Below are 23,975 nucleotides of genomic sequence, written 5' to 3' on the forward strand. Positions count from 1 at the left end.
AGTAAACTACAACTGTAGCCATTATGCTACCCTCTGACACCCGCTACAATGAAACTTGATGATGATCTTCCTTCTGTTTATTATTTGTATACCTGCTCCTCTCTGGGGGAGGACTTAAAAAAATGCTGTGGGTGTTGGCTCATGGGTCCCTGTGATCTAGTAAATCCAGCTTTCTGATTGGCAGAAAGTAAGTAGAAAAGAGAGACTTTGGGCTTGTCTACACTGGCACTTTACAGTGCTGCAACTTTCTTGCTCAGGGGTGTGAACCCCTCCCCCCCCCCGGGCATGGCAAGTTTCAGTGCTGTAAAGTTCCAGTGTAGGCAGTGCACCAGTGCCAGGAGCCATTCCCCTTGTGGAGGTGGGGCTTTTCTTAGCGTGCTCGGAGAGCGCTCTCCCAGTGCTATGCTGCGACCCCACAGCCACGTTAAAGCACTTTCATGTTGCTAGCGAAGACTAGCCCTTTGTCACACAAACGTTGCTGCTGCCTGTCCCGCTCCTACTTTGGGATTTGCTAGAGGGGTGGGAGCTGTCTCTAGCTGCATTGAATCCATGGTGTAAACGCCCTGTGGGATGGGAAGTCAGATCAACAAGTTCGGCAGCATGTGAAGACTGAGCTTATTTACATGATAGAGAAACGTATGAAAGTTATTGCCCAAAGCATTCCATTAGAACTAGGGTAGTAAGGATGTCAGTCCTTCAGGAGCACTTCAACTGCATGAATGTTTAAATCCCCTTCATTCTTTGTTCAGTATATCTGGGCAGCAAGGACAAGTTGGGAGAATAATCAGTTTTCCTTTGTCTGTGTCAGACCACTTTGGCCTAAAATGTGTTTGCCTTGTCAGCAGAACTTGCATGCCACCTTAATGCTTTTCTCTGCCTTCACTCTGAGGCACTGTTTCCTTCAAGGGATGGATCAAACTAGCTATTAAGGTCCTTCTGCTTTCAGTCTGAATGGTTCCCTCCTCTTCCAGGGCCATCAGCAGTAATGCTCTGGGGAAACTTACAAGCCAGCATTGAATAGAAATTACCTGGTACTTTCAAGCACTTCATCCTTGTGTATAGCTCTAATGAGGCATTGTAGAGACTTGGAAGAAAGCTAATCAGATGCCTATCATCTTGCTGCAGGTGTTTCCACCTGGCCTTCACTGGAGAAGGTAAATTACAGCTGATTGGCTACATCCTGGGAAGCAGGGCTTCTGTTTTTAGTTTTATCTTAATCGTCATACTCTGTCAGACCACTGGCTCATCTACTTTGATACCTTCTGGTCAATGCTTGAAGCCTCACAAAAACCTCTGTTGCCAATGAGCTTGGCTAACTGGGAAACTGCTGTGGCCTGGTAAGCAACTTTCCACCTCTCCCGAGCTCCACTTCCATGCAAGCACCAGGCTGGCTTATTCTCTGAAACATGAGGACTGGTTACCCATAGCTGTATCAGTGCTCATAATTGCTCTTATTAGAGTCCTCTGACATTGCTCATGGAAAGCCAAACAGAGTTCCAGTGGTGGCTGGTTGGTTTCCTAAGGGTTTTCTTGCCTGTTAATTTTTCTGCCATTATTTGTTTAGCAATATCTTTAGGAAGGCTTTCTTCATTGGTACGTTATTCAGGCTATATCTACACTACACAGCTTTTAGCGAGCAACATGGCTGTGTTGCTACAGCCGTGCTGCTAAAAATCATGCAGTATAGCTGCTGTTTGTCGGCTCTCCTGCCGAAAAAACTTTCACTCCCAACGAGGGGTATTTGCGTTGTCGTTAGGAGAGTGCTGCTGACAACACGCTGTTCATACTGGTGCTTTTTGTGGCAAAACTTGCTTTTTGTCTTTTGAGGGGGGAGGACACCTTTGAAAGACAAAACTTTTTGTCGTTCAATTGCCAGTGTAGACATAGCCTCAGTCTAGACTCATGCATGAGATTCAGATGCCAAATGACTTGCACACTTTGAGCTGAATGCTATTGTCATGGCACATCATTGACAATGTCTTTTTACAAGTATCACCTCTTTGTATTATTAAACATCAAGCCTGTCTGATTTCTCACTCGCTTTGGGGCTCTTTGAAATTGCCAAATCTTCAGTGCTATATGGGCCTGTTACACTTCTCCTCCAAGTTGATTGGGACTAAGTTTGTTTTTCTGCAGTCTTTCTTGTAGGGGCCAGAATGGCTACTGTGTTTCATAGTGCCCTTCAGTCCGCCCTGAATAAATGTATTAAGTCCCAGTATAGGATCTTCAGGGCCTTCTGAATAAAAAGAGGCAAGTGCTACCAACTGCCTTAGACTAACACTTGACTCTCAATCTCTGGAAGACTTTCAGCTGATATGAAATAGTTCATATCTTTCTGTTTGCAGCAGGTCCCCGTTAGTGATAACGAATGCTTAGCCATTAACCATTAATCCTCTCTTCCATCCAGTGAGGCAAATGCGTGTAATCCATATTTTGAGGCAGAGTCAAAGTGACGTGCCCAGAGCTACACAGTCAATTTAGCCAGAATGCAGGAATTCAGTAGCTTCTAATCCATGTCCTTGGATGACTAAACAGTGTGTGCTGGATAACATATGGACTGTATATGTACCTTGTGTTCTTGTGCTGCTTCTACTAGTGCATGCTCAGACTGTGTGCTGGCATTTTTAATTACACTTTTAACTTTATAAGGGTTGGTTTTCATCCCTCACTGGGAGAGGCAGTGTGTGACCCACTACAGAACACTTTACTAAGTGTTACTAAAGCTAGCTTGAAATTGGTTCACAAGGTCAGGAGCTGTGAGCTACAGTTCAGAGCAGTGGTTCTCAAACCCTCCCCCCATAAATTAAAAACACTTTTTATATATATTTAACACCCTTATAAATGCTGGCGGCAAAGCGGGGTGTGGGGGGGAGGCTGACAGCTCGTGACCCCCAGTTTGAGAACCCCTGGTTTAGAGCCAGGGTCTGGTCATGGCTGTGGGGTTCCCTTCTTGTGACTTCACTCACGTCCCTTTACTATTCCTCTGCTGCAAGGACTATGCATCCAGGGCTAGGAGTTGAGTTGCTACCTTCCGTGTCTGAGCTGCAGCTGCAAAGCGCGGGGGCCGCCTGCTGGGCCACACGCCAGGGGCCAGACAGGCCCCTAGTTCCGTCTACTTTGCTCCCTGTCCCGTACGGTCATACCGCTGCGCCCCTTTAGGGTCCTCGCCGATAGCGCCAAGGGGGTGGGGGGAGACGGCTCAAGGCTTAACGGGTTAGTTGCATGGTGTCGATTTTCTGCAGCAAGCCCTGTGCAAGGCTTGGGGACGGAAGGCGGCGGGGGCCTATTGCAAGGGGAGCCCCAGCCTGGGGCAGCCTGCCTGCAAGCGATCTGTCACGGGTCGAGGTGGGAAGACGGACAGGCGCCCTGGCCTCTGGGTGCCCCGGGCCAGCTCCTTGCCCACCCCTTTGTCCCAGCGCCGCACCCACACCAGGGCACCGCTGCCTCCCCTTCGGCCGCCGCCCAGGGGCAGGGCGGAACGTGCCGGCGGGGGTGCTGCCCCTACTCGGACGCAGCAGTTCGACGGACCGGATGTGACGGAGGCGACAGGGCTCTCTCCGCGGCCAGCGTGGGCAGGGTGCAGCGATCTAAAGTCCCCCCCCCCCCCCCCCGCGGCCGTGCGCAGGCGACTACTTCCGTTTGCGGGGGCGGCGGCCCGGGCCCGCGGGCGAGGTGAGTGTCTGGGGGGGCCCCTAGGGCAGAGCCGGGCCGGGGAGCCAGGGGGGCGGGGCGTTGTGAGCACAGAGCCGGCGGGGGGGGCTGCAGGGGAGCGAGGGGTTGATCTTGGGGCGGGGGGGGGGGCACTGAAGAGGGGGGGGGGGCTGCCCTCTCCCGATTTGTAAAAAGCGGTTCAGGTGGGAAACTTGACGCCCCCTTTGCAGCCTTGACTCGAACAGCTGGGCCCTGCTGAAGGGAGAGTTCAGGGTCTGTCTCCATTCGTTCTTGCAGGTTTGCAAGATGTCGGGCCAGAGAAAATGCCCTGATTGTGGCTCCTGTGAGATTGTGGAGGACGCACATTATGCTCAGAGCCAACTGGTGTGTGCTGACTGTGGGTTTATCCTCACCGAGGGGCTCTTGACCACCACTTTCCAAGATGAAGAACATTTACAAGGTCAAACAAAGGCTGGTTTTAGTTTGCATACATATGTAAAAATCCGCAGGGCTGTTGTGTAAATGGCATGCAAAGCCATGAGGTCAGGGAGGCAGAGATTTCAAACAAACAACCCCCTCCGCCCCCAAAAAAACCCTACAAAACTCTGAGTAATGGGTAATATTTTAAATAAAAAATTTTTTATTCTAAAAACGGTGCAAAAAAAAAGGAGAGAAATTGCTGTTTTAAACTTTACAAAGGCAGCAAGAATAGCAGGCCCAGACAGATCTCTTCGCCAATGATTCTTCCCCCAAATCAGAGAGATCATAAATTTGACTCCCTTCCCCCAGCTGTATTACAAACTACTATTCCTAATTATGAGAGTTTCTGCAGATTTATCTTGCTTCTGTAGTCCTGGTTTTAACTTATTTCTCCAGCGTACAGAGATTGCTTTGGCTGTCTGCAGTAACATTCGACTACCTGTTCATGTAAAAATGCCAAAATATAAAATTGTGAATTTTTTAAAAACATGAGAATCGAGGAATCCATGACCTTTTGAGGGAACATAATCATGATATAGCAGCAGTGAAACCTGCACTTGACTCTTATGAATAGGGGCCATGAAAATCACATCATGGACTGTGAAATCTGGTGCTGTGTGCTTTTACTTTATATTATACAGGTTTCACAGGGGAGACCAGCATTTCTGAAATTGGGGGTCCTGACCCAAAAAGGAGTTGCAGGGGGGTTGCAAGGTTATTTTAGGGGTTTGCAGTATTACTACCCTTACTTCTGCGCTGCCTTCAGAGGCGGGTGGCTGGAGAGCAGCGACTGTTGGTCGGGCACCCAGTTGTGAAGGCAGCGCCCCACCAGCAGCAGCACAGAAGAAAGGGTGGCAATGCCATGCCATCTTTACTTGCAGCTGCCGAGCTCTGAAGGAGCAGTACTGCAACCCCCTCTATGACAGCCTTGCGATGCCCCCGTTCCGCTGGTGTTATCTGGACCGGTGATCTGCTAGATCTCTCCAATCCTTGACTCTGGGAGCTGGCCTTATCCTGCTCCGCTGTGGGAACCCCACGCCCAGGCTGTTCACACGCAGCCTCTAGCATATAAGCTGCTCCCAGCTACGTGAGTGTGCACTTTTGGCCAGCCGCTGCTTGGATTGTGCAACCGAATGACACTAGCCAATATCTCCGGTCCCAGACACAACCCTAGGAACCTCCGTCTTGCAGTGTCCAGTTATGCCTGCTGGACGCTGCAAGCTTATATGAGTTCGTCAATTTAACAAAGGAATTTATTTGTACCAGGCTTGTTATCCCAAGGGGAGTCTCTGACATGCTTCAAACCAAACGCACTGCTTCAGCTAGAATAAACAAACATTTATTAACTACAAAAGATAGATTTTAAGTGATTATAAGTCAAAGCACAAGAAGTCAAATTTGGTCAAATGAAATAAAAGCAAAACACACTGTAATCTGATTTTAAATCTTTCAGTGCCCTTACAAACTTAGATGCTTCTCATCACAGGCTGGCTGGTTGCTCTTCAGCCAGCCTCTCCCCTTTGATCAGTGCTTCAGTCGCGTGGTGGTGGTGGTGGTGTCTGTAGATGGAGGTAGAAGAGAGAGGAAAAGCATGGCTGACATCTCTCCCTTTTATCATGTTTTTTCTTCCCTCTTGGCTTTGTGCCCCCCCCCCCCCCCCCAGTCAGGTGAATATTACCTTATCGTAGTCCCAAAATGACCAAGGGAAGGGGGGTGACTCACTCGAGAGTCCAGCAGATCCTTTGCTGCTTCCTAGGCCAGTGTCCTTTGTTCCTGTGAGGCTGGGCTGGGTTTATCCCATACATGCCCTGATGAGGTGTTAACTGCCCCTCTGCTCCTGGAGAGTTTTGCCTGGTCTTGTTTTAAGCCATGAGGACACATTTTCAGCCTCATAACTATATACATGAAATTACAACCTATAACATTAGTATACCAACAATGCTCAGTGAATCATGAGCCCTTCTAAAGACACCCAACATGACAAACTTTGCATTGGATACCACACAATCCTATTATAAGGATGAACATGGGGGTGCAGGGTGTTCCCCTGAGGTACAGAACATCACAACCATACCATGCCATCTTTACTTTTGCCCTGCTGCTGCCCGGCTTTGAAGGAACAGAACCACAACCCCCTCTACAATAACGTTGCGACACCCCCCCACAACTCCTTTTTGGATCAGGACCCCATCAATTACAATACTGTGAAATTTCATTTAAATAGCTGAAATCATGAAATTTAATATTTTTAAAATCCTATGACCGTGAAATTGACCAAAATGGACTGTGAATTTGGTAGGGCCCTACTTATGAGACACTGATAGGTTAAAAATCACACATTTTAAAAAACAAACATAAAAACAAACTTTCTTGCCTGTGGTGCAAATAGAACCTTGGATGAATTCTTAAAAAAAAATCTTTAACTTTTAGTAAGCTGCTTTGTTTGGTTTGCAGATGAAAATACACTAATCAGTTTCATTTTCTGGCTCTCATGCTGAAGTGAATACTGTGATGTTTGTATTGCGCAGGCTGCAGATTATTCTTCTAAAAATAGTTTTACTAGGGATTTAAATATGTCCTGGAAGCATTTATATTTGGCTTAAAGGTTTTGTATGTATCTGTGTAGCTCTCCTTTCCCCCTCTCTCCAAGGCTGAGGAATCCATGACCCACATCAGTTATGGTAGAGGGTCTCAAACTTGAAGATCTGGTGTACCAGACCTAAAGCTCAGAAGTTCTTGGTACACCACTTTCATAAATGTAGTCACTGTAATTATAATAGCTCTATCAGACTACATCCTTTGCTGGCAATCTGTAGAGAATCAAAGAATTGAATGGCCAATGAGAACTGAACACCATTCACCCTAGAGGGTGAGGGAGGGTCTCTTTTTAGCTCAGGATTGAAGCAAATGGCATGAGGCATGCTTGAGAGAGCCTGCACTGTTATTGTCTGTGCTGCTGGTACCTGTTCTGTGGGTATAAAGAGAATTAGCAGCCTTGGAAACTGAAATCTGGTGTCTTTAATAGCACCAATCATAGACCTCCCCGTCCACTCCACCCCTGAAAGTGGCTGCTTTGCCTGATGCTTGTTTTTTTCCAGAAGTGACGTATTCACGGAGTACTGGCCAGAATGAGCAGCTGAGCCGCTGTAAGCTACGAGGTGAGAGCTTTTTTTAATTATTCTTTTCTTGCAACACTAAGACTCTGCATGACACTCTGGCCTAGAAGAGACTACAGTTCAGATTGTACAATCTGTTCCTCATACCCTTAATTTTTCTGAAAACCACAGGGAGCCTCTAACTTTTCACAAGTGACTAGTTCTGAGCCCAGGGGATCCTTCAGGAAAATCTTCCCAGCTGCATGAAGAGAAATGGCCAAAAGTTGCCATGGGCAGTTGATCAGGCTTAAGTTGCCACACTGCCAAATTGCTCCCACTTGGCGTTGGCTGAGTGTTTGCTGCACTGTGGTTAAAGAAACATTTTGTGCAAATGTTAAAAGCATCATGGTGTTTTCCCACAGGGATCAAGCGTGTCCAGGATCTCTGCAAAGTCCTCTATCTCCCAGCTGTGTTTGAAGAGACAGCCCTGTCCTATTTCCAGCGAGCAATTGAACACCCTTCCTTCCACTTAGTCAGCTTGGAGAAGAAGGAGATTCTGGTAGGCTGCTGTGTCTTTGTCACGTGCCGGCAGCGCAACTGGCCCCTGACCATGGGTACGATCTGCTCCCTGCTCTACGCAGACAAGGAGTTGTTTGCCAGCGTCTACCTGTGCCTCCTGAAAGAGCTTGAACTGGATGTGCCAGCCCTGAGCCTGACAGATCTGGTGAAAACACACCTTAACAGGTAATGTAACTGTCGGACACCATTCATAATAGAGGACCCAAATGATATAGGCATAACTAAAACACAGCCGACCGTGGGGTGGAAGACTACTACCCTGGAATGGGGGTAGCTTTGGCCAGAACATATAGGCAAAGCTTTGTGCCTTGGGATCTTTAATGTCCATACATGGCAGAAGGTACTTCTGTTCTAGAGCCCTGTCTGAAAGGCCCATGTTCAGTTTATCTGATTCAGAACAATGAAGAGCTGTTTTGATCCTCCTGAGATTTAAACTTATGGTCATGGTGTTTCACAACTGGAGCTTTGCTCCTCTAAGTAATGTGAATATATCCATGTGTTCTTGTGTTGACTGGGGAGTGAGATACAAACTAAAGCTGCCTCCTGTTTTGCCCCAGACTAACCACTCCTTTGGTGATGTGAGAGAGATGGGAGGCTCTAAGATACTTGTTAATTGCAGCCAGGGCATGGGAAGCCAACTCTCAGGTGGCTTTTCTGATCCCAGAGTGCTGGGGGAGGCCAGTTGGTTGTGTTTTGTACCGTGCCTGTCAGGATGGGGGTCCTGGTCAATGACTGGTGCTCCTGGGGGCTATGGTAATATAAATAAATAATAATAATAAACCTCTTTGGGCACTAAATCTGTAACCCCTTTTGTGCCACTGCTAGTTAGCTTACAATTAAGCAGACTATATTCTGCTTCTGTAACCTATAGTATATAATTCCACCTGGATATACTGTGTGTCAGGGCAGGGAACCTTGTATAGTGTTAATGTTCTTAAACAGCTGCCACATTCTACCAGACTGCATTTCAGTGTCAACTGAAGCAATCCTTATGTGTTTGCTTGCAAAGTACTTTGGGATGAAGTACTATAAAAATGCCACTTGTGAGGCAGAGTTGTCTTGTGATTAGAGCAGGGGACATGCCAGGTGCCTGGACTTGTGTTTATTCCCAACTCTGTTGTTGACTCAGTGTGTCACCTGGGTGTGGAGAGACTTTACCTGTCTGCCTCCATTTTTCCATATGTAAAAAGGGCCAGTGCTCACCTAACTCCTAGGTGTGTTTGGTCATGCACTGAATGGGCTACAAGGCTTTTAGTGCCATTACTGTAAGAAAAGTGACTAAGTATAAATATCACCTCTGTTTTTAACAGATTTGCTCCCTGTGTAGCTGGTTATTGGCTCATCTGGTTTAATTAGGGTAGCTCTGTTCTGTTTGTACTGCTGTTAGTGAGCAAGCTGGGTTCTACTGGCCACAATAAAATTATCAAACTACATTCCAGTTAGAGAATTTTTTAATATTGGAGATGTAGAAGCTAGAAAGCCCAATCTTGAGTGTCAGAGCGCAGGGGAAATTCGCAATGCTGGCAATTAGAAAAGCCAGAAGTATTAACAAACAAGATATTTAAGTCTTTTCTCTTTTATCTCTAAAAAAGTGTGCTGTCACTCTTTAATCCCTCTGCTTTTTGTTGTCTCTCATCTCATAGATAGGCCTGTAACCAGAGCTGATCCAGAGACTAGGAGGGCGTGTTGTCTTCCAGGTGCTAAGATACAGGATGTGGGCCTGAGGTTGAAAAGGGTTCTAAAGGGAGCAGGAAAGAATCCCCTAATTATCCTTCATGTGGGAACAAATGATATGGCTAGATTCTCGCTGGAAAGTATTAAGGGAAACTATGCTAGGCTGGGGAAGACGCTTAAGGAAATTGAGGCTCAGGTGATCTTTAGTGGGATTCTGCCTGTTCCTAGAGAAGGGCAACAAAGGTGTGACAAGATTATGACTATTAACACATGGCTTAGGCAGTGGTGCTATAAGGAGGGCTTTGGGATGTGTGGCCACTGGGAGGCATTCATGGACAGAGGACAGTTCTCTTGGGATGGACTTCATCTGAGTAGGGAAGGAAATAGACTTCTAGGATGGAGGCTGGCACAACTGATTGAGAGCTTTAAACTAGGAATTTGGGGGAGATGGTTGGGAGATGTCCAGGTAATCTCCACGCTGGATTTTAGCATTGAGAGGATACAGCCGTGGGTAGGAGGAAGGGCAGTGTAGATACCAGTCTAATAGGTTATAGAACGTGAGCGAGGCCAAACAGCAGGAATGAAGAGGTTTGTACACCAATGCGCGGAGCCTGGGTAACAAAATGGAGGAACTAGAGCGACTGGTGCAGGAAGTGAAACCGGATATTCTAGGGAGAACAGAAACAGGGTGGAACAGTCGTCGTGACTGGACTACGGGTATTGAAGGGCATGTGCTGTTTAGGAAAGACAGAAATAAAGGCAAAGGTGGTGGAGTAGCACTGTATATCAATGATGAGGTAGAATGTAAAGAAATAAGAAGCGATGAAATGGATATGACTGAGTCCGTCTGGGCAAAAATTACATTGGGGAAGAAAACTATTCGAGCCTCCCCTGGGACATTGCTTGGGGTGTGCTATAGACCGCCGGGATCTAATTTGGATATGGATAGAGCCCTTTTTAATGTTTTTAATAAAGTAAATACTAATGGAAACTGTGTGATCATGGGAGACTTTAACTTCCCAGAAATAGACTGGAAGACGAGTGCTAGTAATAATAATAGGGCTCAGATTTTCCTAGATGCGACAGCTGATGGATTCTTTCATCAAGTAGTTGCTGAACCGATTAGAGGGGATGCCATTTTAGATTTGGTTTTGGTGAGTAGTGAGGACCTCATAGAAGAAATGGTTGTAGGGGATAATCTTGGCTCAAGTGATCATGAGCTAATTCAGTTCAAACTGAACAGAAGGATTAACAAAAATAAATCTGCAACTAGGGTTTTTGATTTCAAAAGGGCTGACTTTCAAAAATTAAGGAAATTAGTTAGGGTTTAAGAATTTAAGAATTTAGGGAAGTGGATTGGACTGAAGAATTTATGGATCTAAAGGTAGAGGAGGCCTGGGATTATTTTAAATCAAAGCTGCAGAAGCTGTCGGAAGTCTGCATCCCAAGAAAGGGGAAAAAATTCATAGGCAGGAGTTGTAGACCAAGCTGGATGAGCAAGCGTCTCAGAGAGGTGATTAAGAAAAAGCAGAAATCATACAGGGAGTGGAAGAAGGGCGGGATCAGCAAGGGAAAGCTACCTTATTGAGGTCAGAACATGTAGGGATAAAGTGAGACAGGCTAAAAGTCAAGTAGAGTTGGACCTTGCAAAGGGAATTAAAACCAATAGTAAAAGGTTCTATAGCCATATAAATAAGAAGAAAACAAAGAAAGAAGAAGTGGGACCACTAAACACTGAGGATGGAGTGGAGGTCAAGGATAATCTAGGCATGGCCCAATATCTAAACAAATACTTTGCCTCAGTCTTTAATAAGACTAAAGAGGATCTTAGGGATAATGGTAGCATGACAAATGGGAATGAGGATATGGAGGTAGACATTACCATATTTGAGGTAGAAGCGAAACTCAAACAGCTTAATGGTTCTAAATCAGGGGGCCCAGATAATCATCCAAGAATATTAAAGGAATTGGCACATGAAATTGCAAGCCCATTAGCAAGAATTTTTAATGAATCTGTAAACTCAGGGGTTGTACCGTATGATGGGAGAATTGCTAACATAGTTCCTATTTTTAAGAAAGGGGAAAAAAAGTGATCCAGGTAACTATAGGCCTGTTAGTTTGACATCTGTAGTATGCAAGGTCTTGGAAAAAATTTTGAAGGAGAAGGTAGTTAAGGACATTGAAGTCAATGGTAAATGGGACAAAATACAACATGGTTTTACAAGGTAGATCGTGCCAAACCAACCTGATCTCCTTCTTTGAGAAAGTAACAGATTTTTTAGACAAAGGAAACGCAGAGGATCTAATTTACCTAGATTTCAGTAAGGCGTTTGATGCCTTGCCGTACCGTACCATGGGGAATTATTCGTTAAATTGGATAAGATGGGGATCAATAGGAAAATTGAAAGGTGGATAATGAATTGGTTAAAGGGGAGACTACAACGGGTCCTACTGAAAGGTGAACTGTCAGGCTGGAGGGAGGTTACCAGTGGAGTTCCTCAAGGATCGGTTTTGGGACCAATCTTATTTAATCTTTTTATTACTGACCTCGGCACAAAAAGTGGGAGTGTGCTAATAAATTTTGCGGATGATACAAAGCTGGGAGGTATTGCCAATTTAGAGAACGACAGGGATATCCTACAGAAGGATCTGGATGACCTTGTAAACTGGAGTAATAGTAATAGGATGAAATTTAATAGTGAGAAGTGTAAGGTCATGCATTTAGGGATTAATAACAAGAATTTTAGTTATAAGCTAGGGACACATCAATTAGAAGTAACGGAGGAGGAAAAGGACCTTGGGAGTCTTGGTTGATCATAGGATGACTATGAGCCACCAATGTGATATGGTCATGAAAAAAGCTAATGCGGTCTTGGGATGCATCAGGAGAGGTATTTCCAGTAGAGATAAGGAGGTTTTAGTACTGTTATACAAGGCACTGGTGAGACCTCACCTGGAATACTGTGTGCAGTTCTGGTCTCCCATGTTTTTAAGAAGGATGAATTCAAACTGGAACAGGTACAGAGAAGGGCTACTAGGATGATCTGAGGAATGGAAAACTTGTCTTATGAAAGGAGACTCAAGGAGCTTGGCTTGTTTAGCCTAACTAAAAGAAGGTTGAGGGGAGATATGATTGCTCTCTATAAATATATCAGAGGGATAAATACCAGAGAGGGAGGGGAATTATTTAAGCTCAATACCAATGTGGACACAAGAACAAATGGATATAAACTGGCCACCAGGAAATTTAGACTAGAAATTAGATGAAGGTTTCTAACCATCAGAGGAGTGAAGTTTTGGAATAGCCTTCTAAGGGAAGCAGTGGGGGCAAAAGACCTATCTGGCTTTAAGATTAAACTCGATAAGTTTATGGAGGAGAAGGTATGATGGGATAACATGGTTTTGGTAATTAAATATTCATGGTAAATAGGCCCAATGGCCTGTGATGGGATATTAGATGGGGTGGGATCCGAGTTACCCAGGAAAGAATTTTCTGTAGTATCTGGCGGATGAATCTTGCCCATATGCTCAGGGTTTAGCTGATCGCCATATTTGGGGTCGGGGAGGAATTTTCCTGCAGGGCAGATTGGAAGAGGCCTTGGAGGTTTTTCGCCTTCCTCTGTAGCATGGGTCACTTGCTGGAGGATTCTCTGCTCCCTGAAGTCTTTAAACTACGATTTGGGGACTTCAATAGCACAGATATAGGTGTGAGGTTTTTTGCAGGAGTGGTGGGTGAAATTCTGTGGCCTGCGTTGAGCAGGAGGTCAGATTAGATGATCATAATGGTCCCTTCTGACCTAAATATCTATGAATCTCCCTCTTTGTGTCTTTCACTCACACATACTGTATACCTTCTGCACTGTAAATTCGTTGTTTTTTGCCCTTTGCCATGGTATCTCAGTGCCTTCCGAAATGTTGTAGGTGAGTGACAAATTCAGACTAGAAATTAGATTCACGTTTTTAACAGTGAGGGTAATTAACCAGTGGAAAAATGTTGTCAAGGATTGTGATGGATTCTCCATCACTGGCAATTTTTAAATTCATGTTGGATGATTTTTAAAGCATCTGCTCTAATACAAACTGAACTAATTCAGGGTAGTCCTGTGATGTGTTAAACAAGAGGTCAGACTAGAAAAAGACCTTCTGGCCTTGTAATCTGAGTGGTCTAAACAGCCATGAGATTTATTGCTTCTCTCCTGTTGTCTCGAGGCTCATAGGATTGTCTAGCATTTCACTTCTTTCTTCTTGCCCTCTCTCCCTGTTTCTGAGGACCGGTGGTGTAGTCCTTACTCACCTACAGCAGAAAATGAATGTGTGGAAAGCCTGTCAGAGGTCTGCATTTCTCCTGGAAGGCCTAGGCAGCTGTTGGCACTGTACATGTCAATAATAACCTGTGTAAACCAAGCAAATTGGTTGGGGAGCCACCCAAGGCCGTTTGAGGCCCTTTGCACAGAGGACTACACTTCGATGTGTGTGTTGCACATTGGAAGCCTCAGACAGTGCTGTGGCCATGTAATATCTAGGGGCCTACCAGATTCACAGCCCTGAAAAACACGTCACAGACTGTGAAATCAGATCTTCCCCAGGAAATCTAGCTATTGGAGGGGAGTGGGAGAGGCAGGGCTGGGGGTGCCCCAGTTGGGGGCTCCTAGCTGTTCGTCTGGGCTGGGGAGGGATCAGACCCTCCCCGGGCTGCAGGAAGCTGCACGGCTATGCTGAAGGCAGTGCAGAAATGAGGGTGGCAATCCTGCAACCCTCTCTTCCCGCCCCTCCCCAACAGCTTTGCAACCCCCCACAACCTCCTTTTGGGTCAGGATCCCCACAGTTACAACACCATGAAATTTCAGATGTAAACATCTGAAGACCTGAAACTGACCAATTAAAAAACCCTTTGGCCATGAAATTGATCAGAATGGACTATTAATTTGGTAGGGCCCCAGTAATACCTGATCTGATACCTCCCCTGCCCTTGCAGCATGATGGACTTAATGATCTAATGGTTTCCTTCTCTCTCTGATACCCAGTGCAATGATATAAGTAATGGGCTCTCTTTGCTCTCTCAGTTTCAAGCTGTTCCAGAGTTCAGCCAGCATCCCTACTAAATTTGCTGAGGACAAGGAAAAGATGGTTGCCCGAACAATCCAGATTGTGGAGCTGGCCAGTGAGACGTGGCTGGTGACAGGCCGGCATCCCGTTCCCATCGTCACTGCTGCGGCCTACCTTGCGTGGCAGTCGCTGCAGCCTGTGGGGCGCCTGACATGCACCTTCCCTCGCTTCTGTAAGCTGGCGGGCACGGACCTACCCCCACCGGCCCACCTGCGGCTGAAGGAGCTTAACGACATCCTCCTGAGAATGGCCTCCCAGCTGGCCTGGCTGCGTGTGCTCAATGTGGACAAAAAGACTGTGGTGAAACACATTGGGGACCTGCTCCAGCACCGACACTTCCTGCTGAGAAGCTCCTTTAGCTCAGGAGACACTGGGGATCAAAGTGCCACAGCTGCAGGTGATGGCTCTGAGTGTTCACCACAAGCTGAAGGGGGCTCGACCCAAGCGGAGGGCAGCCAGCCCGGGGGCAAACAGAAATGCAGCAGTGTACAGAGGCCTTTGCTGCCACCATGCCTTATAAACCCCAGGAAGAGACTTCGAACAGTAGCTCTGAGCCCTTCAGACCAGGCTATCACTGGAGATGAGGCCATTTCGGACAGCGAAATAGAGCAATACCTGCGGAGCCAGGAGGAGATGCAGGAGCTCAGCAAGGCCCAGGCCTGGCACTGAACTGAGCTCCCAAGAGCAGCATGGACAGAGGAACTAGGAACTGGCCAACTGAAGTAAAGGTATGAAATCTGCAGCACAGCTGTCTGTGTTGCACTGCTAGCAGACATTCTTCCCACTGGAGAAATAGGATAATGGGGTCTCTCAAGCGTTCCATGCTATGGGAAGGAGTTGTAAGTAAATGACGACATGCTCTCCTAGTTCTGCTGGGGCAGAAAATTAAAATACCAGAATGACTTGCTAAATGAGACTTTCCTAGGGGAACTCTTTGATTTGTTAAAAATAGTCATCACAGCTGCCAGAAATGCTTTCAGGATCTTCTCTTACCAATTTAGTTAGTTATTTTGTTGAAATCCAGATGTTCTCCAGCATCGTCCCGGTGCAGCCCTTACAAGTGAGTCTAACTTGTCTGTGTTCTGATCGAAGGTGGTGGCAGTAAGTGTGGGTAAGTAATTCTATTTTGCCTGTCAATAGAAGCATTCAGGTTTCTTGCCATTGTAGCTGGGTATGACCCTTCCAGCTTGACAAAAAGGCTGTTAATCTGTGTGGTTTTGGTTAGGACTAATCCCTTTGCATTCCCTGCACTAAGATGTAGGATTATTTGAATGAGGAGGGCCCTTGAATAGGGCAGCCAGCTCATTTCTCAAGGCTGCTCAGCGGCACACAAACCTTCTATGAATTCTTATAGAGCAAAGTCAGGGTTAGGCATCCACCTTTGGAAGTGCGGAGGAGAGAGAGAGTACGTTTTTCCAGTCTAAAACAGCGTAACGCTTGGTTCATTTGAGTTCCTTCCAGCGAAGTGCGACCCTGCCGTTTTGTTCCACTAGAGCTCAGCTGCATTGTTTGTGATTTACTAGACCTGCCGCTTCCATTGGCTGTTCAGGCTTTTTTCAAAATGCAGTGCCTGTTTCCCTTGGTGAGCAATAAACTCCCTGTTTGGGCATCACGCTACAAGATCTAAGTCTTGGGGCCACTGCCCTGGGGACAGATAGTGGGTTGGGTTGGATTGGATATCAGAGACATCCCTAATAATACTGTTGGGAAGCTAGCGTTGCCCTCTGCCTAATAAGGAAAACAGTTCTGACCTTGGCTGTTAAATTTATTATGTGAAGCTGCTGGAATTTTGAATCCTTTCTTTGTATGATTATGGCACCATTTGTTGATATCTAAGTACAGCCAAATTCAATAAAAGAAATGACCTTGCTGTGCTGAAAGGTCAGTCTTTGTATTAGGGACTAAGGGCCTAAAACAAGCAACGTCACTTCTCAGTAGATTTGCAAATCTTTAATATATTAAAACAAAACATATCTGCTAGAAACATTCGGTTTATATAAAAAAAATGCAACCCAACCCTTTAAACACATTTTCTTTGGCACTTTTCCCCTGCTCCCTCCCCCATGTATATTGCAAGAAGCTCTGTTGATATGTCATTTGCTTGTAATGTAAACAGACAAAATAAGTGTAATACAAAGCTTTTATAATACTGTCACAGTGCAGCAAGCATATAACAAGTTCAGCATCAGATTCAAACTGTATTAAATACAAAGCACAAGTAATTAGGGGGAGTCTAACAAGGCTGGGGGGTAGTAGCACTGCTGGGTAAGCCCATTGGTCTTTCAGCAATAGCGGGGGTTCAGCATGGAGAGGAAGAAATAAAGGAAAAATCTTTTAAGTGCTTTATAATCCATTAACTCCGGCATCTTTCCACCCCAAATCTCTTAGAAATGGTGTGGACACGAGTGCTGGCTCCATGCATGCCTTCTAGCACTTCAGTCTGTAACTAACCCCTGGGGAGGTAGGTAAGTGTTGATACCCATGTTTACAGGGGCCCAGAGGTGGTGACTTGCTTTCAGTCTGTATCAGAGCTGGGCTTAGAGTGCAGGAGGTTCCTGGCTTTAGTCCTGTGTCCCACTCTTCTCCTCCTCTGATTTCAAGTGGGACAAAAGCAGCCAAACTAGCAGGAGAACAACTAAGAAACTGGGTCTCCCTGCTGACTATAGGAACAAGGCTAAAATTCTCTTCTCAGCTGACCTCTGGTCAAAACTCCTTTTGAAAGGCAAACGGGAATGAGTGCCAAACAGCAGGACAGAGGAGAATTCTAAGGGCTGTTTCTTTCTTCATCCACTGGTTAGGGTATGAAATTACTGGGGGTTTGAATACCCAGTTCAATGCCTCACAGGCTACAGCTGCTGTTTTCTCCTCGTTACTTCTCACTGTGTTTCTTTAGTGATAGGCACATGTGGTGGAATTGGCAGCAAATCTCAGCTCATGCTAACAAAACAGGAACATGAAACTTTTATTGCTGGGCACTATTTTGAATAGAAACTTCCTTTTTTTAGGAGACATTTTTACTGAAGGCTCCTTTTCAACACCAGGCTCTGGGACCTGTCTGTATTTATGGTAAGAAGCTGCTTTATATTTTACACTAGAAAAAAGGTACTTGACTTTTTGTATTGGAAAAACAAGTACCAGCCCTTTTAAAAATTTTGTAGGAAGGCTGAGTTATATAGACACTTAACTCCTTCAGTTTTTCTCTGTGTGGCCTGAACAATTGCCCTACTAGTTAACAAGGTTCTTTTCACTTAATAATAGAACCAGCTCTAGACTGGGCAGACTCTGAATTATCTATTTACATTAATTTAGTTTTGCTCTTGCAGCAAAACATTTTTGAACATGCTAAATGGGATTTAAGGGCAAGTATCGATATCTGTACCTCTGCCCAACTCCTTGGCTCCCTTTTGAGTGGCTAGCACTCCCGCCACACAAGGCATGAAAAGCTTTCACAGTGAGTGTAACATACATAAAAAATAATGCCGCTGCTGTTTCATTGATGGAAGCCCTTTTGCCTAGCATGGGTCTTTAACCCAGCTCAAGAGCAGTTTTCCTGCAGTGATTTTAGTGTCTGTCATATGCAGACAATTTACTTTGCTTGGAGCTTTTTCTTATCTTACCTCTTGTTCATTTTTAACTATGGCTTTTACTTTGGTAGCTCAGTAACCCATAGGGCTAAATATACATTTAAGAACAGTCAGATCAAATACTTGTAATTTCAGTCTCTCTTTCTGAAAATGTGTTTTGGTAAGGATGAAACAGACATCTTGACTGCAGTGTCTTTGCATGAAGGAGCTAGTTCTGGTCTCCTAACCAACACTGGATGGCAAAAGTGAGTTCTTGCCAAAACTCCTAAGGGGAGACTCACCGCTCATAGAACACTGAGGCACTTCCATCAGTTACCAGTCAGTCTATACATATATACATACAATAATATAGATTTGAAAAATAAACCTTCTGTATATTTATAAAATAGCATTTAGAATCAGTCTTATGTGACATGCAGAAGTGATTAAAATAAGATTGCTCCTCAGCAGCCTGAACTGCAGTGATTGTCTTTCACCTTAAGATCTTAGTACTCCTGTGTCCTCTGCCCACTGAGAATTAGAGGAAGCTTGTTGATGTACTGTGCTCTGACTCTTTCTCCATTCCAGCACCCAGGTGGAACAAGACCCACTGTTACCTGCTGATTGACAGAGAAATTAAAACATTCTGGACAGTACCACCCAGGCTCCTGACTCTGTTTGAAGGTTACATTCGACCTGCCAGAAGATGCTTTCAGTTAGCAGTGCCATTCCCCATGCCCTGCCAATGGCTGAGCGAGCTGCTCCGTTGCCTGAGGAGTAGGATACTGTAGCTGCCCGGGCCCTTCAGCCCTCTAGACGGTCGTTTCGCTCTTCCAGAGGCCAGTCTTCATGCCAGCCATGCTCTCTGCACTGGTGAGGTTTATATCGTACTTACTGCCTTTCAGCCCCCCATTCTGGTTGGCCATGTTAAGCGGGTAGGATCGCCGCTTAGTCTCTTTCTCAATGGTGTGGGCCTGTTTGAGGTTATCCCTGCTAGTGCTTCTCCTCTGAGCTCTGCTGAAGTCCGGAACCCGATGGTTGCTGCTACCACCATCGCTCCCTTCAGACTGGGTCAGAGCAGCATCCCCCTCCTGCACTGCTGCTACCCTGGCTCCGATGCGGCTGTTGTTCAGGGGGCTGTTTCGGCTGCTGTGGTGGCTCCCGCTCTCGCTGGAGGGGTGATCTGAAGAAGGCCCCCGCAGCACCTTCAAGCGGTGGTGCTTCCCCTCCCGGTACTGCTTAGTTCTGCTCTTGTGGTTCCTGCGCCCATGTACGTTGTTAGCATACCTGGCCGCGCTGGCGTTCTTATTGTTGGCCGTCTCCATCTCTTCGTAGCAGGCTGGCCGTGGGGGGGGGCAGCTCTCTGCCTGGTTCTGAGCCACCTGCAGGTTGGTGAGCTTGCAGTGGCCCACGGTGGAGTTGGTGCTGCTGGGTGAGGAAGAGGACTTGATGGAATGAGCCACCTCGGGGTTGCAGCCGATGAAGATCTGTGAGCCCTCCTCTGCGGCCATGCCTGGGTGGACATACGCTTGCATGGGCAGCGCATTCCTGTAGGATGGGCAGCAGGCAAACCAGGAGTTCTGCACGTCTCGCCGCCGGGCACAGTGGTGGATGAAGATAAAGAGCCCCAGTGCTACAGCTGTTAAGCCATAGAGGCAGCTGAAGAGGACATTCAGGTACCAGCGCTGGGACACGGCCATGGCCCCAAACGTCCACAGCGCCACGTACAAGAAATGGGTGATCAGCAGGACCCAGAACTGCACCTTCAATGAGTAGACGCCATCCACATCAGCACTGTGTGTCCCAGAGTGAAGGGTGACGGAAATGGAGCCTGAGTCTGTCAAGAGGTTGCTGCTGCCACCCAACCTTGGGGGGGACTCGAGGGGCACTGGAGGGTCTTTTTGGTTCCTTGACTGGCACCAGAGGTTAACCCCAGTGCACAGGAAGTAAATCCAAGTGATGAGCAAAATGAAAGCCACAGGAACGTAGAAAGCCCCAAGGCTTGGTCTCCACACCAGCCAGCAGCTGTAGGGGAGAGAAGAGCTTAAGAGTCTGCCTTGGTTCTGCCAATGCTCCATCTAGTCATCAACATCCTGATGGTCAGCCTGTGAATATATCCAGGACTGGGACACCATTCACAGGTAAGGAAACACATCCAGAGCTGGGATTAATATGGGTTTCTAGATTCCTTCTGTAAGCACTGCCCAAGGCTTGTGCATTGTTCAGAAACAGCATCAGCAGTCACTAAGGAATGGGGGTGTTAGATAAAAAGCTTACAAGGGCATTTCCCCTTCACTGGCATGGGCACTAATAGAACATAATTCTCTGCTGTAGGTGCTCGCTGTCACCTTTGCAAACAAAACATACTTGTCTGGTTTCTTGGCAGATTAAATTCAAACCCCAAACCATTTCATTGGGTTGGATCATGGCATGGAAAGATCCTGAACTTTCCTGCAGCCCTTTCCTATTGGTGCATGCTGTTGCAAAGGTGGGGTGGGAAGCCATTCTCTAGCAGCCTGAGGTAACATTCAGGTGCTCTTGCAGGATATGCAAGAGCCCAAGTAACAAATTCTGACCTGGCCTTGAAATAAGAGAGTGGATTGGGGGTTTTAGCTGCAACACCAGGCTGCAGAGGCTGTCCAGGTCCCCCCTCCTCACTTGAGGCTAAGCACTGGTGACTGAAGGAGGAACAAGTCACTGCTCCTGTTGCACTTACTAGGGGTTGTTATCCTGGTAATTGTGGGTATTGACAGCCGCTGTGATCCCACAGATGATGAGGGGGATCCCGCCAGCAATCAGGTAGAATCTGTAACATGAACAAAAGCCATTGTTATCCCACTGTCCCCAGGGAATGTGCCTGTTGTCTAATCATTCTCAGCCCTTCACTTGCTTGTAACTTCCTAAATCTCGTGTCTTGGGGGAAGTTTGAACAACTCTGAGATGGAGGATCTGGGGAGAGAACCACACTTTCCTCTCCTTACGAAGAGGTGGCACCCTTTAAAATAACAGTAATAGTGACAATAGGGTTGGGGCTAGAAAGCGTAAATTGAGGGAAATTGCCCAGCCAGAGGAGCAATGAAAACTGGCTTGAAAAGAAGTGTCTGGATTAGGTAACCCTAAGCACACAAAGAAAAGGAGTACTTGCTCACGCTCTAATAAATTGGTTAGTCTCTAAAATGCCACAAGTCCTCCTTTTCGCGGATACAGACTAACATGGCTGCTACTCTGAAACCTAAGCACACAGCTACAATGCATGTGCATGTCCAGTAGGCAAAGGCTCCCCATGCTAGAGCTAGCTGACAACGTCAGCGCTTTCTCCTGAGCATGTCTTTCTGCTTTCACTTCAACCTAGTCATAGCTGCATCAAAGAGAAACGGCTGTACCGTAGCATGGGCCGAGGGGCTGGCTGGGGCACGTCCCCTTCCGGCTGCTGCGGTGCCTTCCACGTCACCTCCTTGTAGATGACTCTGGCCTTCACTGCCATCCACAGAAGAGTGGATAAGGAGGAGTAGTGCAAAATGATGCCAACCTACAGGGCCAGAGGATACAAAGCAGTCAGGTAAGAAGACATAGGAGTTGGATTCAGGCACTAATAAATTACTGTTACAATGGCTGGCTGCTGGGAACTTAGGCCTGCTCTGCTAAATGCATTGCAGCTGCTGCTGCTCTTTTTCTCTTCCTTCTGTGTTTCTAATGTGCTCAGCACCGAAGGAAGCAATCACTTCTGCCCAGGGCCTCTCAGACATGGATGCTGCCAGTTGGGACACACCAGGTAGTGGTCTGTCATGGAGCCTCCAGGACTAACGTTCCCCACTTTGAACATAGGCCTGCTTTCCCTAGGGCTGTCCAAAGCTGGTCTGGACCCAGCTGTACTTACTGCTTGGCAGACAATCATGTAGTTGGTCAGAGTGATGCCTCCTGCAAACACAGCCGATGTCATGGCGATGTAGAAACAGAGGTTAAGCAGTATGTGCCAGCACTTCCGGGAGATATGAATGGTGCTGAAAGAGAGGCGCACAGCGGTGCTGATTAGCTGCTGTCTTGGAGGGGTTAAATTCACCACTACCAGGCTGTGTGTTCTGAAAGGCCCTTCTCGCAAACAGATGAGGCAGGGTTGTAGCCTTCCCAAATACTGAGCATTTACCTGAATTATAACAGTACTAGGTGCCTCGGAGAGAGGAGTCAACAACAGCAGCATTGTACCCAGTAACCCCGGAATAGTTGCTGTAAGAGAAGCTTTCACAGTCTCTTTGGAATTGTTTTACTAAGACTGTCAGAGTGTTCATCTTTTTAATAATAAACCCTAAGTTGTGGTGTGTTTCTATAACTGAAGGCACAGGATGTAGGGATTTATTGACATAGTCAGCTAAATGGTAGTGTATTCCAACACTGCATAAAAGCAAGCTCCCAAAGAAGGGCAGTAGAATAAGCGTGAAGAGGTGATGTTAAGTAAAGCCAGCTCTGCATGCAAGGACTGAGCTGAGACCTAGATAAAGAAGCTTCCAGCTCTGCCTGTCCAGGTAGGTGCTACCCAGGACAGACCAATACTGGGATTTACAGTGTCAGATTTTCAAAAACTTTTAAAGCAGTTTAGGTGCCTATGTCTAACCAATGTGCAATCCTCATTTACACCTTTAAGCATGCACATAACTATTTTGAGCTCCTGTAATTTGTAGGAGAAAAGATAATAGCTGGACTCCCACCTCTTGAACTCTGCATGTGCAGTTGGTCTGGTGTTAGAAAAAACTCCAGACTTTACATGTGAGGCTTCTTAAAAGCCAAGCCATGATGCTAGTGTGTTAATAGTAAAGAATATTACTTGAATTAAACCATATTGGATTCCTTAACCTGCAAGGTGTTAGCAAGAAATACAAAGGGTAAAAGGTGTGGCTCTCCAGTTGCTGATCAGTTTGGGCTTTATTGTAGGAAACTTGAGGCAAGGGAGCCTGAAGGATTTTAAGCACCCTCAAGAGGAGAATTTGCTGATTCCTGAGAGGACAAGAAGCAGACCGAGAAGAGAGCTGGAGAACTTGCCCACAGGCCAACCATGGCAGGGTGATGGGTAATAGTACAGACTTCCAAAAAGCAGAGTAGAAATGGGCAGGCTGCACTGAACGCTACACACCTCTGGTGGCTAGACTTTTATATCCTACTCCTAGGTGTATTTTGTGGAGGGAAGGAGCACCTCAGGGCTCCCCCTTGTGCTGGGCACTCTACACCAGGGGCCAGATTGTCCCTGCTCCTGCCAACTTACTGAAGTCAAGGGTGGGAGAAAGGATTGTTGTAAAATAGGGATCAAATTCATCCTAAGGCTGTGGCCCCTAAAATCTTATTTGCATAAGGAAAACATGCTCCAATCCATAAACCAATACTGATCCTAGAGACCAACTGGAATAGAATCCATAGTGAGGCAGACAAACCCATTTGCTGTAACTACAGCATTTATAGTTAAGGCTACCATTTTTCATGGCAGGGATTGGACAGTGCCTCTCAGGTTTAGTCAGGAGGGGATCAAATTAATGACCACCAAGCACAGCCTGTTCTCCATACCAAAATCAACACCGTAGTTAGACCAGCAAGTCAGTCTCTTGTACCCTTAGTTTGATTTTTAATTAAAACAGGATTGCTGATGCTAATGTATGGATCTGTGTGGTAACCACTCTACCATGGAAAGATGGGTGCATTACTGTGCAGTGGGGAACAATAAAGTGGAATTTGTTTGACTGACTCTGGTGTCCTCTGTCATGAAACAGGAGCCCAGCAGGTTCTCAGTCCACTAAAAACACCTTGGAGCAAAGTCTCCAAGATAGATTTGACAGGAAGTGCC

The 23,975-nt window shown here is 46.4% G+C and overlaps 2 protein-coding genes across 13 annotated transcripts in view; one reads left to right on the forward strand and one right to left on the reverse strand.

The window, feature by feature from the left end:
• The first annotated feature begins 3,575 nt into the window (after positions 1 to 3,575).
• BRF2 (BRF2 general transcription factor IIIB subunit) lies at positions 3,576 to 23,875 on the forward strand. 11 transcript variants are annotated; one of them, XM_073325428.1, is made up of 10 exons: positions 3,576 to 3,672; positions 3,949 to 4,111; positions 7,230 to 7,289; positions 7,649 to 7,970; positions 14,543 to 15,696; positions 16,974 to 17,046; positions 17,591 to 17,651; positions 18,737 to 20,289; positions 21,501 to 21,707; positions 23,075 to 23,875. In XM_073325428.1, the coding sequence occupies exons 2-5, from the start codon at positions 3,958 to 3,960 to the stop codon at positions 15,252 to 15,254; spliced, it is 1,248 nt and encodes a 415-aa protein (XP_073181529.1). In that variant the 5' UTR covers positions 3,576 to 3,672; positions 3,949 to 3,957; the 3' UTR covers positions 15,255 to 15,696; positions 16,974 to 17,046; positions 17,591 to 17,651; positions 18,737 to 20,289; positions 21,501 to 21,707; positions 23,075 to 23,875. The 11 variants fall into 11 exon arrangements, with proteins under 11 accessions (XP_073181529.1, XP_073181525.1, XP_073181526.1 ...); XM_073325424.1 differs by having other exon boundaries at positions 14,543 to 17,050; XM_073325425.1 differs by having other exon boundaries at positions 14,543 to 17,046.
• The window catches only part of ADGRA2 (adhesion G protein-coupled receptor A2), a 105,703-nt gene continuing 98,377 nt past the window's right edge, over positions 16,650 to 23,975 (reverse strand). For both annotated transcript variants that reach the window (XM_073325421.1, XM_073325422.1), the window contains 4 exons: positions 22,026 to 22,149; positions 21,532 to 21,677; positions 20,865 to 20,954; positions 16,650 to 20,173 (listed from right to left, as the gene is read on the reverse strand). In XM_073325421.1, the coding sequence (XP_073181522.1) occupies positions 18,961 to 20,173; positions 20,865 to 20,954; positions 21,532 to 21,677; positions 22,026 to 22,149 (1,573 nt within the window). In that variant the 3' untranslated portion in view covers positions 16,650 to 18,960. The remainder of the gene's footprint in view (positions 20,174 to 20,864; positions 20,955 to 21,531; positions 21,678 to 22,025; positions 22,150 to 23,975) is intronic.

The sequence above is a fragment of the Lepidochelys kempii genome, chromosome 26 (assembly GCF_965140265.1).
Source record: "Lepidochelys kempii isolate rLepKem1 chromosome 26, rLepKem1.hap2, whole genome shotgun sequence".
NCBI classification, from domain to species: Eukaryota; Metazoa; Chordata; order Testudines; family Cheloniidae; genus Lepidochelys; species Lepidochelys kempii.